The following is a 13349-nucleotide window of genomic DNA, read 5'->3' on the forward strand; positions in this document are numbered from 1 at the left end:
CAGTGAGCACTGCCAAGAGAGTTTTGATGAGGTGGAGTGGGGGTAGTGTCTGCCCCCTCCCTCCCCATCCTGCCATCTGGTCCCTTCAACAATTCAGTTACTAGTCAGGAGGGGTTCTGGGCTAGGCACTTGGGTTGTAGAGATTAATGAGCTGTGATCTGGCTGTGGCAGAAAAAGATGTCACGGAATGACTTCACCAACAATTGTGTTAAGGATTAGGGAAGAGATATGACCTCTTTCCTTTCAGCCTGGGGACAGTGGTATGCTTGACATTGGTGATGGTGCGTTTTCCAGGCCTGGAGCAGCTAGGCCATCAGGGGCTTTGTGTGGCCAGAAACCGAGCAGCCGGAGTGCTGGAGACCAGGCACATGTGTACTTGTCCACAAGGATCTTTCCAGAAACCCCCATTTGGGAAATAAGTAACTGATGGGGAGCTTTAGCATTTGACAGCAGAGAGAATATTTCCTCTTTCTCCAATGTTTTATTAAGGAGATTTTCAAATGCACAGAAAAGTTGAGAAAATTCTACAGTGAAATCCCGTATATTCTCCACCTAGATCCTACAATTAACATTTTACTGTACTTGTATAGTTCATCCACCAAATCCAACTTATTTTCTGACACATTTCAAAGTTTCAGACATAGTTACACTTCACTCCTTGACACTGCACTGTGCATATCTTTAACTAGAGTCAATATTTATTACATTTTTTCAGATGACATTTACAAACAATGAAATGCAAAAGTCTTGAATGTAGACATAAGACTGTATGAGTTCTGACAGGTGCCGCACCTGTGTAACCCTGACTCCTCTCAAGATACAGAACATTACTGTCACCCTAGAAAGTTCACACCTCTTCCCAGCAAACACCACCCCTGCTGCCAACAGGTTGCCAGCGTTCTGATTTTCACCCTGCTGTAGATTCGTTTTGAATGTCCTAAAATTCATTCAGGAGAATCATACAGGATGTATTCTTGTGTGTAAAACTTGAGATTCATCTGTATCTGTCAGTAGATACTTCTTCTTTCTTCTTTTTTAAAAAATTGCTCAGAAGTATTCCCTTGTATGAATATACCTCAGTTTATCCATTCTCCTGTTAAGGGACATGGGAGCTTTTTCCACCTGATGGTTGTTACGAAAAAGCTGCTGTGAATTCCTGTACTGTGTCTTTGTCAACCTATATCTTTACTTCTCTCAGGTAAATATCTAAGGTTGGAATTGCTGGGCCAAGAATTATGGACTCGTTTAGTTTTATAAGAAACTATCAGACCTGTTGCTTTTCAGCTAATGTGATCTTTCTGGGCTCTGGTTCTTTAAGACTAGGGATTCTCCATCTGAATTTTACCTGCCTTGGCAAGAAACAGACAGGGGCTTGCCTTCAGGATAAAAGCTATAAAAATGGGAAGGTCAGCAGTGCCATTCATTTTTCCAAATGGCAGCTACCCTCCAGTTTCTGTCTGCTTTTGGTACCTTTCCAGTGCCTTCTGATACTTGTTTTTTTATACTTTATCCAGAGTTTATAGTTTTCATCTGCGTGAGGGCTGTACTAATAAGATAACCAATCACCAAAGAATTTAAATAGAATTATTATTCTGGATTTCACTGGAGTTCATCCGATGACAGTGGGGCTAAAGTCTGAGTCATAGGGGCAATGGAAAGCCACGGTGCCTTTTTCTTAGCATTAATTCTGAGGAGTCAGTTCATATGAATGAAGGCTTACCTTGTGGGGATGATTTTGGACTTACCCCAAATTTAAGGGATCTTCATCTTGAAGCAGATGTCAAGAAGCCTCTTTTAAAAAATTCTTATTTTTTATTGAAGTGTAGTTAGTCGATTTACAATGCTTGTTCCAGGTGTACAGCAAAGTGATTCAATTATATCGCTACATATATACATATATATATATACACACACACATATATATGTGTGTGTGTGTGTGTGTGTGTATATATATATATATATATATATATGTTTTCAGATTATTTTCCATTACAGCTCATTACAATAAATTGCATATAGTTCCCTATGCTATAAGTAGGTCCTTTTTGTTTTTCTGTTTATATATACTAACTGTATCTGTTAGTCCCAAACTCCTAATCTGTCACCACTGGGGATCAAAGCCAGTTTTTCGGTACTTGAAGGAAGAAGGAGAGTCAAGGTGTCGGACACAGTGTGGGTGGCCACTCGTTTAAGAGGTGGAGCAGTGGAAAGGAGGAGGGTGCTGCTGAGTTTGTTCGAATGGAGCCCTCTCAAGGAAAGAACATAGTTCCCCAAGACTGGGGTGATTTGTTTATGTGTTGGTGTCTGGAAAATAGAAAAGAAGGACTATGTGATTCTAAATCCTCTTTTGGAAACTGAGGAAAAGAGCTGTCTTCTTCCAGAGAGGTTGTGAGGAAAAGCAAATTCAGATAATTGTCGAGCACTCAGCGAGGAGCAGGTGGGTAACGGGGAGGATGGAACAAGCGCGTCGGAGAGCCGGGCGTGCGTGTGTGGTCTGGGGCTTTCTTCCTGCTGAGGTTAATCCGTAGGCTTAAATACGGTCACTAACTCATTAATAATGAAGCCTTATATAAAATGGAAGTCATTGCCTCTGTTGCTGCTGTGGCAGTTATTAATGGAAGAACCTATTATCCATCATTTTTAGGGGGAAATCCAATCGTGTCCTGACTGAAGAACGTCATTTTGTCCCCTCCAGCCTGTAGTTTGTAGAGGAGGGAAGGGAACTTTGTAGGTGCTTCCACATGCTAGAGAGATGCTCTGCGCTGTACACAGTCTGCTTCATTTAATACTGGTTTACAGATGAGGAAAATTAAGGCTCAGATCCAAAATCCAAAATGCTTTGAAAACCAAGGAGATTTTTTTTTTGTAGCATGTTTCGCATCAAAACCTGAACTATATTCACATGGGGTTTATTTACAATCTCTGCTTATCTCATTTAGTATGAGTATTCAGATGTTTTACAGCAGAAGTATTAGTGTCTTTGATTATTGGGTGCTCTCAGACCATGCTGAGGGTATCATGTAATATGTGATATTTGTACAGCATATCTTCTTTGACGTCCAGAAGGTTCTGGAACAAATTCTGGAACAAAAACTTACGCAGTAAGTAAGTCAGTGGTGGGCCTTAGCTTTGATCCCATCATGGTTTCCTTCCCGCTATGTCATTCTGCCTGATTTTGTAGGCCAGAGGTTTATTGTACATTTATAGATGTTTTAGTTTTTGTTCTAAAATGTACCCAGATGTTGGTTTGATTCTGGGACGGGCAGACACCTAGACGTGGAAATGATCGTCAGGAGAAAGTTTATACTAGCAAATCCCTAGAAGCAGGGACTGCGACACCCAAGCAGGGCCGCGGCAGGATGCACTCGGGTCGCCTGGAGGCAGAAGGCATGAGGGGAAGTATGGGTTTCTGTGGGAAGGAGTTGGCTTTCTTGGGAATGACTAGGCAGGGTGTGGTAGGCCAGCTTGAGCAAACTTAAGATGAAGTGTTTCAGTGATTTTGGTGGACTCTGGGCTCTGGGGTGGTCTCTGGTTGTCTAGTACCGGCCCCTGCGGTGGTCAGGGCAGAGGGAATACTGCCTCTGGAGTGCGAGAGCCTGAGAGACAGGGTGCTTCAGAGAACTGGCTCTGTGCCGGTTGCTTTGCAGGTCACAGACGTGCTCACAGGGACACTGTTCTCCGTATAAGTGGACTAGCCCTGGGAGGGTAGTCTTGCCAGGATTGGCAAAACTCCAAGTGTCAAAGAATCATAAAATGCAGGAGAAAAATTTAAATGATGAACACGTTTGTATGTAAGAAATAAGGTCTACGTGGATATTTTTCCCTTGGAGCAGCTATTTGTATTTTAAAGTGATTATTTTCACTAGTTGGTAAAAATAACAATAGTGATTCTTTAGACTCCTTTGAGGGTGAATTTTGTCTTGCTTTTAGCTCCTGGAAATTAACTACTGCTTTTCTCTTTTGCCTGCTAAGAGCTCTGTGTTCAATTTTATATGTTCAAGAAATGCCAGTGAAATAATCCAAGTATTTTTAAAGTCTGCTGGAACTTGTGTGTGCAGGTGGAGGTGTCTCCTGGGGACCGTGCGTTTATTCCAACTATGTCATCATGACTCTTTTCAGTTGTTTTTGGTTTTCGTTGGGTTGTTTGTGTCTGGAATTCCCTTCAGGGTCTGTAGCAAATGCTTAGAAATGTCTTCAGTGTTAGCTTATTTTTATCCCTTGAAGGTGCTTTGGTTTTTGGAAACAGCCAACTGCACATTAAATGGAGTTAGATTAAGTTGATGATACGGAAAAAAAAAAAAAAAAAAAGATCTGACTGAAAGACAGTCAGTAATGGGACTGGTTTGCCCAGGGAAGCCTCGCGCCGGCCTTAACAACTCTGGGAGGGATGGGCCTACAATGGCTGGAACAACAGCCACACACCTGAAATAAGGGCTTCTGAGCTTTGAAGAGACAGGGCTAATGTTGATGAGTAGGTTTAGATGTACTTGTTTGAGAATTTTCTGCATGTTGAAGGGAAATAGCTGAAGAAAATAAAAGTAGGGTGGGAAAAAAACAGCCGGGTGGGCCTATAATTGTAGATTACCTTATAAAAAACCAAAAGAGAGAGAAAATTAATAGGGAAGAATTATTAGTATGTGAAACTATTGGATTTTTTTTCCTGCAAAGTAAGGGTCCTGAAGGACTGCTGGGCTGATATCAAATGGCAGAATACTTAAGGCAGACATAAGTCAAAACGGCAGCCCTGGGGTTGTGTGTGTGTGTGCGCACGTGTGCGTGCACGTGCGCCTGCGCGGATATGCCGCTTCTAGATTCTAGGTAAATCTTTTTCAGATAATTCAGAATTTTCAGCAGACTAAACTTACATGGTTTTTCTTACTTCGTCTTCTGGTGTCTAAAATATACAGCTTAGCCCCTTTATTCTTCAGTTTCACTAGTGTTCTGGAATACATTCAGCAATCTTACGCCTCTTCTTTGCTCTCATGATCGTTGTACAGAATTTTATTTGGGCCCTTTGCCTTGTACTTTTCAGTTACTTATCTGGAGACTTGTCCTAGTGTGTTTATCCTCAAAGGACAGGGACTCAGATTCTTATTTTAGGGCAATGTCTGGTCTTGGGAAAGTTCTCACTGATTTTGAATGAAGGGCTGAATTTGGAAATGTGCCTTAAAATGAGTAGCTTTTGATCACGGAACATTTCTAAAATAGTGTGATTCCTTGGGAGGCCTGAGGCCGACTGGTGGTCCAGTTTGGTTCATAAGGCTTGGAGAACACGGAGGGAATGAGTATGTAGAGAACTAACGTTCCCTTTGGAGAGGCTCAGGGGAGAAGGCTGGGCTTTTCCCCCTGTGACTCATCCACAGGACGCGCTGAGTTTTAGGTCAGCCTCTGACACTTCACCCACTTACAGGTGCTGCCCGCCCCACCATCACCCCCCCGTCCAGACTGTCAGCGAAGCTCAGAGTATACGAATGACTTTAAGTTTTAGTTCAAATCAGACACAATTAGGAAGGTAAATCTGGGGAAAAAATTACATGGTGTATTTTCCAAGTCAGGTATTTACTTTGAATTATTTACATACTGTTTACTTCATTCGTGAGAATCGTGAGACTCTCTGTTCTTTAAAACTAAAGGATTTACATTGTGGTTGCAATGAGTAGTTGTTACTTGTCATTTAAGACCCTAAATGACTGCAATTCCTCCTTATTAATGCAAAATGTATATAAACACAGATGTTATGGGCAGCGGCCTCTTTTATTAAAGCCATGACATTGATAGGTTGTTGCTTATATAAAAATTTTTGTGGAAAAGTTGCAGGTGTTTGGGACATTTTAAGGTGTTGTATAATCAAACCAAGAGACTGGTTTCTTTTTGTGGAGTGTGGTGAGGAGAAAGAAGAAAACCATATTATCAACATCGTGGTGATCAAAAGATCTACCCTAAGCATGCACTCACGAAGCTTGTTTTATTGCTCTGATCATTAGTTCCCTTGTGGTCATCTTCCATGTTAGCTGTCATCGATAGACAGAATTTTGTAGCTTGCCCTGGATCTTGAAAACCAAAAGACTGGCTTTAAGATCTTCACTGATCTCTTGGCACTTAGACTTTGTAGCTACACTAATGGGATTTCCTCATGTTTAAGTAACAAACAGCATAATTTGTCTGAGTTAAGGCGAGGTTATCATTTAGCATAGTTTCGTGTAACCTGTGTTTAAATAGCGTGGAGTAGACTTTCATAAAGGGTCTTAAAGAGTTCTCTGAAGCTAATTAGTGTTGAAATCATAAAGGACTAAAATCATGACACTTGGTAACTATGAATGTCATAGGGATCCTCAGATGAAATAATGCAATTTTCTTTTTCCCCACATTCAGTTCTTTTGAAACTAGCAAGTGATGCTTTACCAAGTGATATGACCTTGGCTCTTGCTTATCTCCTTGCCTTACCGCAGGTAAGTTTACCCTTAACCAAGAAAGAAGGACTTACAAGTGGAGAAACTGGAAGTCTAAACTGGGGATTTTCATCAGTAACTTGTTTATTACATGTTTGACTTGTTTCTGATTGTTCCTGCATGATGGAAGGACTGTGGTCAGTATCCAGTTCTACAATATTAGCTGAAAAGTTGGTTTTTAAATCTACTTTTACACACATAGGATCTACCTTTATTGTGCCTGCTGAACTTCAGTGTGGTCATACTAAGATGAGCTTGAGCTTGAGTTGATATGGTGGAAACTTAGGAGCAAAATTCTACAGTAATGACTAGAAATAGAATGGTATATGGTGATGGTGCTGATGTCCTTTCCGCTGAGCTCATTCTCTCGTGCTCCCTTCTAGGTGTTAGATGCCAACAAGTGCTTTGAGAAGCAGTCCCACTCTGCGGTGTCCCTGCAGCTGGCAGCCTACTACTACAGCTTGCAGATCTACGCCCGGTTGGCTCCGTGTTTCGTGGACAAGTGCCACCCTCTCTACAGGGTGAGTCCTCGTGGCTCCCGCTTCATTCATAAGCAGAGTTAAAGCTTTTCTCAGACAGCTGAAACATGGGCTTAGCCCTCTGGTGGGGCCGGCGCGCTTTGTGTTCAGAATGCATTCCTAGCGGCTGGCAGCCTTTGCCTCTTCTGTGTTAGACGTAGTTGCTTTTCCAGGCATCTAGTGAGAGGTAGACTTTCTGATATTTATTGTGAATGCTGATTCGTTCGTCCCTTAGCTCTTCTATTATTTGTTTGATTTTACAGCGTTCTTAGGAAAGGCTAAAGCAGTAGGAGAGGAGAAATGGAGAATTGGCTTCTTAATTCACTTCTCCAAAGGAAGATGGCTTTGTTAAATCTAGGACAGCAGGCAGTGTAATTCTTAGAGCGGTGCTGCACTTTCATTTATTTTTAAGCCAGAGATATGGGAGTAGTAATTGCGCAGCTGGAATGTTGAGACACGTTGTGCCTCCTTGCCACCAACCCTCTGACAGCTTTTATTTACCTTCATTGTTACTTTCTGAGTGAGAGCAGCTAAGCACAGTCTCAGGTCACATGTGCCTTCCTTTGTGGACACAGAAGTTTTCCAGATGCTGCCGGAAATGGAAGCCCTTCAGGTTTGTGTACGCCAGCTTTAGGGAAATTACTTACGTTTCATACCGGACGTTTGAAGAGAATTACTACTTTAAGAGCAGATAAGCAAATAGATCAGACTTGCAAATCCACTATGTGTACAAATCCAAGGTTGAGATTTTATTGAGACAGGATTCTTCCTCCCCTGCCCCAAAGCAGATTGTAAAGAAATAGTTCCACATGTGTATCAAAGTTGTAGCTGCCTCAGCCATCCAAACATATCTAAGAACCTGTAAGTACATGAGAATATTCCATTTGTGGCAAAATCTGTGGCTTTCATTCATCAGTTTTTATTTAAAAAGAGGAAGGGCCATGAGGGAACCATGTACAACATCAGTTACTCCCCAAGGGCATCACCATTAGGAGGTGGGTATTGTTCTCAGGCCTAATTTTACTAGGAAGACATTTGGCCAAGAAACAGGAGTGTTTCTCCTTTTTAGCCAGTTGATGAAAGATAATACTTTATTTTGGGAATTTTGAATTTACTTATTTTCTTTTTGATATCCACTGCTGATTTGCAGGGATATTTTTATTCTGCACTCCTTTGTCTTGCTTTTATATCGCAGGTATGTTTTTATGTGAAATGAGAAATTGACCTACTGTGTTGCAAATTGAAGGAATGAAGTGATCATATAGGTAGAAGTGTGGCAGGTTTATACCTGGAACAATGTGCTTACTCAGTGTCTTGCTCATGACATTCAGTCGGATGGCTGGCCAGGCGTGTTCGTGGCACGTTTGCTGGTGTCTGCTTCTCAGCACCCTCGTCTTTTCATGGTGGTATATCTGCACACAAGTACAGCATAATTTGCTCCGGAACTCCTGAGTCACATGCATTATTCCGATGTCTGTAGACTGCATCAGGGCCATACTGTGTGCCCAGAACTGTGCTGCACTTCTCATGAATACAGGGGTTGAAGGCCACTCAGCCAGCTGGCCTGTCACTAAACCCCTGGAGCACCTGGTGTGTGCGGGGGACTCTGAGCTCTGAAGTAAGAAGTTGAAAGTGGCTGCCCCACCTCCTCCGTGGGTCCACATGCGACACTCACACAGCAGTGGGTTGGAAGAGCTGCAAATAAGAGGACTGGAACCCGATGTAAGACAGACTATGGGCTTGGACTGTCACGGAGCCAAGGAGCTTGCTGCAGGGCTACGTTTAGGCCTGATGGTTGGGTTCATTTCCTAAAAACTTAAAATAGTCCTCTTGGAGGAATGTTCTAGTACAGTATATATTGTTCCTGTTTTCCCTGCTAGTAAATTACTTTGTACCAAAAATGAAAAGTCCTAAAAATACTGCTTGTGAGAGAGGTCAGGTAGGAGAGAACCGTGCAGTTCCGCCCCAGCTTTCCTGTCTGGCAGTGACTGTTCCCTGCTTCAGACGCCCAGGCACTCTGTAGGGAACCCCATTCAGATGTCTGCAGCAGGAGCACGCAGGGACAGAAAGTAGGACATGGAAGGCTAGGGGTCAGAAGTAAAGGTGTGTCCGTCTTCTTTTCACTTGGTAGGAAGCATGAGTATTTTATTTTCAGGTTTCTATTTTGCACGTCCTTTCCTCAGCCCAGCGTTCTTGGAGTGGCTGCTCTGAGGGACAGCCTTGAGCCTGGCCTTGCAGGAGGAAGGATAGTGACACTTAATTCCGACCCCTTATTACCCTTTACCCCAATTTCTGTTCTTCCTTCCAACTTGTGTCAACCTGCCTTGACTGCCGTTTGACTCTTGGAATTGTTCCTGCCTGGGTTTCTCTACCCAGCTGTCCTTTCCCTCAAAGCTGTCCCTGGGAGCTCTCTGGCCTGGCCCTAGGCCTTGGCCTCTGAGTCCCAGTTGTGGGACACGGTTCCCTTTCTGGGCCCAGGGGAGTCAGGCAGCTGCTGTTCAGCGTTGTTGCTGATCCTAGGGGAGCAGAAGCCCGTTCAGTTTGTGCGGCCCAGTGGTGATGCTGCAGCACATGGTTTCTGTCCTGTCAGCTGCTCCAGACGGGAACAGACATGCCCCGCGATAGCGTTAGGCTGGCACGTGGCTGGGGCACTAGCTGGCCAGTTCTCCATGGAAGGCATCTGGTTGTTAGTCTGAAGGGTAAAATGAAGAGTGAAAAATGAAATGAAACATCCTCTTGTCTTCAGCCTTGTTACTTTTGTGTTTTCCCCCAAGCGTCGTCAGAGCAGTCTTTCTCAAGTGGAGGTCTGGCCATCGTCCCACCTAAAGTCCAGTGATTTTTTCCCACTCCAGCAGGATAGTCTGGCCTCCGTCTGTTTATGCAACTTCATCTTCCTTTTTTCCAGCCATTCCAAGCTGCTTAAATTTCTCGGACACCCTGTGTGTTCTCTGTTTCTTGTCTTGAACACGTTGGACTCCACCTATAATGTTTCCCCAGCATTTCTTTGCTCAGAGACTGGGTTCCGGTGTCACCTCGCCCAGGCCTGCTTCCTGCCACCGTCCTGTGCTGCTCCCGGGCTGTGCTGGGTGCCCCTGCTTGTGCGTTGGGACTGTGCTTGACTTGGCTCCGTCGTGGCCCTTCTGCTCTGTTGCTTTCATCTCACTAGAGAGCGAGCTGTGTGAGGCCCGTGTCTGTTCTGTTTATTGGTTTCCTCAGGCTGAGAGCAGGACCTGGAACACCAAGGGTAGTAAACAAATGTTCACTGGCTAGGTTGCTGAAAATTAATGAGTAATTCGTCCGTACATATGAGGTAATCCAATTACGGGCGTGGGTGTTCATCAGACATTTGTCAGGGGACTGTCACGCCAGGCAGTGTTCTAGATCCTGGGGAAACAGTAGTGAACAAAGTATATTAAAACCTTTGCCCTTTTTGGATTTACATTCTATTGGGAAAGGGACACAAAAAACCAAGTAAGTAAATAAAACATACACTGTATTAGATGATGAGCTTTGAAAACAAAAGGCAAAGGATAAGGCTGCACGTGTGGGTGGAGAGTACAGTTTAAACAGGCCCAGAAAAGGCCCCGGCTGAGAAGAGGACCTTTGATTAGAGACAAAAGGGCGAATGTGGCGTCAGGGAGGTACCGGGGGAGAGCGTTCCAGGCGGATGGATGGAACCTGTAGCAGGAGTCGAGGGGTCTCTGGCCGTTATGGGGACTGCGGTGTTTTCTCACAAAGTGTTTAAGAAAGTATGGAGAAGTCGCTCTATAAAATTCAGGGCTTAGAAGTGTTGCCTGACTCCAGAGGAAAAGGTTGGAAATACAGTCTGGGAGCAGCCTTCGTTGTGACCGGGCAGGGTCTTTTCTCTGGCTAAGAAAGGGGTGGTGGGGGTGGCAGCAGTCGGCCTAGGGGCCTGTTCACAAGAGTCGTCAGTGGACAGGAGAAAGGTCGGCCTGACCCTCGGAAGGCACCGCCTGTCAGTACCTTCCACGTTCATTCTGCCCTTTGATCCTTCGAGCAACCCCACTTTGCAGAAGCAACTCAGAGAAATTCGATTACTTACTAAGGGCTGTTCTGGTAGAAGGTGACATCTGGCCCTTAGAGCTCCCGATTGCAGGCTTTCCCTGCCTTTTGCTCGGACATGCTGCGGCTCGCTCTCTGTTGCAGAAGGAGCCTGTCACTGTGTTTTGGGTCTGAGGGATCGCTGGCCTGCAGGTCTGACGGGTCATTCCCAGCATGACATTTTCATGTGCTAAACTCTAAACTCCTGTGTCCAACCTGGAGGCCCCTCAGTGACCTGGCCCGCCACCCGTGACCCTGGCACTGGCTCAGTGGAAGTTCATGTTCTGGCTGTTCAGAGTTTATGGATTTAACACCATTTCCACAGCTCTGTGCCTTTGCGGATGTAATTCTCCTGCCTGAAAGTCCTCCTTCCTCCCACCATCAGCGTGTGGGTCTGACCTCAGAAGAGCGCCCTCTGCCATCTCGGTAGACATTGGGGCGTCTTCTGTCCCCTGGGAGACACTCACCGGAGCTGTTCCTTTAGGCGGTTGTAGTGATGTGTGTCTGTCTGCTCTCCGTGTAGTGTCCTCGCTAAGGGCAGGGGCCCCAGTCTGTCCCTGAGGCCCTACAGCTCCACCCCCCGCAGCTACTCAGTGGCTGTTCCTCCCCGTGAGGATACATTTAGGAATCATTTCAGCTGCTGTGGTTTGGGGACAGCCTTTGGGCGTCAGTTTTAGTTTTGAGTCCTGACTCTTAGATTTCAAGGAATCATGGCTGGTTATGTTAGCTGGATGTTTTAAGTACATTTGAGTTTTCCATTGACTACTTAATGGCTTATTATTTGAGTTTTTTCAGCATCTTCCTCTGCATAAAGCAGCACTGCTGAGTTTGGAATTAGGTATGACGAACTCCTGATGAATCATCCCAGAAACTGAAATCACAGTGGTTTCCGTTTGTTGCCTCCACATAATAACCCTCGGGGAAGCTTGGCTCTCACTCAGCTGTCAGTTCAGCTCGTTTGTATTTCCGCTGTCTTTTCACATGTTCTCTTTCCACCCCCTGTGGTTCCTGAGCTGCGGAAATGATAACTTAGGTAGATTACGAGGTGGGAATAAAAGTGCTGATATAATTTGTGGTGGTATTTCTGATACCAGGCCTGTGCATCTCGATGGGAGGCGCCTCCTGAGCCCACCACACGGGCTCCCGGGAGCTGGCAGCCCCCCAGCATGCCTTCAGGTTTCTTTTCAGTGTTACACAGTGATGATGGGCAAATGATCACTTGTGGAGGATTTTCTCCCCTAGTATTTGTCCTAATTAACCTTCTTTATATTTAAAAAATAATACACACACGGCAAAAAAAAGCCTCAAGTGGTGAAAGTAGTATTAAGTCAGTGTTTCGCTTTTGTATCCTTCCAGAAATAGTTCATAGGTATACATATTTTCATAACAATTTTTTATACAAATATGAGTAACCTGTATACATTTTTCTGTACCTGACTTTCTTCATTTGTATCTTATTATAATTATTGTAAATGCATCTTTTTTGAAGTATAGGTAATTTACAATGTTGTGTTTCTGGGGTACAGCAGAGCGATTCAGTTATACATGTATTTCATATTCTTTTCCATTACAGTTTATTATAAGATATTGAATATAGTTCCCCACAGTAGGACCTTGTTGTTTATCTATTCTGTACATAGTAGTTTATACCTGCTAATCCCGAACTCCTTAACTTATCCCTCCTCCTTGTAAATGCATCTTGAAGTGTGATTTCTCTAGCATTCTTTTTAAAGAGTTTCAGAAGATAAAATCAGTTAAAAATGGAAACATGTCTTTTTAGTTTTATAATGCTAGAGAAGCAAACATGGCAGGGGATGAAATTCAAGACTTTATGGTAGACTATTCTAAAATATGGTGTTTTTTTTTAAGCTACTAATTGAAATACTAAGTAGAAAATTATCTCAAGCAAGTAACAACCCTAGAGGGGAAATATACCACCTGTTTAAAACGTTCCAAACAATATTACCAAGAAACGGAGACTATTAAGCCTGAATGGATTTATTACCTCTACTAGTAAGTAGTAGATTAAGTCGTCAGACATTCTGGTGTCGTAAATACTGATTTACATTTTGTTTTTACAGGGACTTGACCATATTCTTGAAAGAAATTGTATTTTCTTTTTTACCTCATTGAAGAACTGCATGGCCAAATTTGAGGGAAAATTTCAAATAATTTAAATCTCTACACTTTTAAAATGTTTGATGCCTTTTTGTGTTTTTAGTTTTTGCAGTCTCATGTTGAATACTGAATATGCGAATTCTTGAAGCTACCTGTGAAGTCCTTCAAAAGTTTCTTAGAGGCTAAAAGCTTTCATACGCAT

The 13349-nt window shown here is 43.6% G+C and overlaps 1 protein-coding gene across 2 annotated transcripts in view; it reads left to right on the forward strand.

Annotated features, from left to right (window-relative positions):
• NBAS (NBAS subunit of NRZ tethering complex) overlaps positions 1–13349 on the forward strand; it is a 277368-nt gene that overhangs the window by 163765 nt on the left and 100254 nt on the right. For both annotated transcript variants that reach the window (XM_031466598.2, XM_031466600.2), the window contains 2 exons: positions 6373–6449; positions 6833–6970. In XM_031466598.2, the coding sequence (XP_031322458.2) occupies positions 6373–6449; positions 6833–6970 (215 nt within the window). The remainder of the gene's footprint in view (positions 1–6372; positions 6450–6832; positions 6971–13349) is intronic.

The sequence above is a fragment of the Camelus dromedarius genome, chromosome 15 (genome assembly GCF_036321535.1).
Source record: "Camelus dromedarius isolate mCamDro1 chromosome 15, mCamDro1.pat, whole genome shotgun sequence".
NCBI classification, from domain to species: domain Eukaryota; kingdom Metazoa; phylum Chordata; class Mammalia; order Artiodactyla; family Camelidae; genus Camelus; species Camelus dromedarius.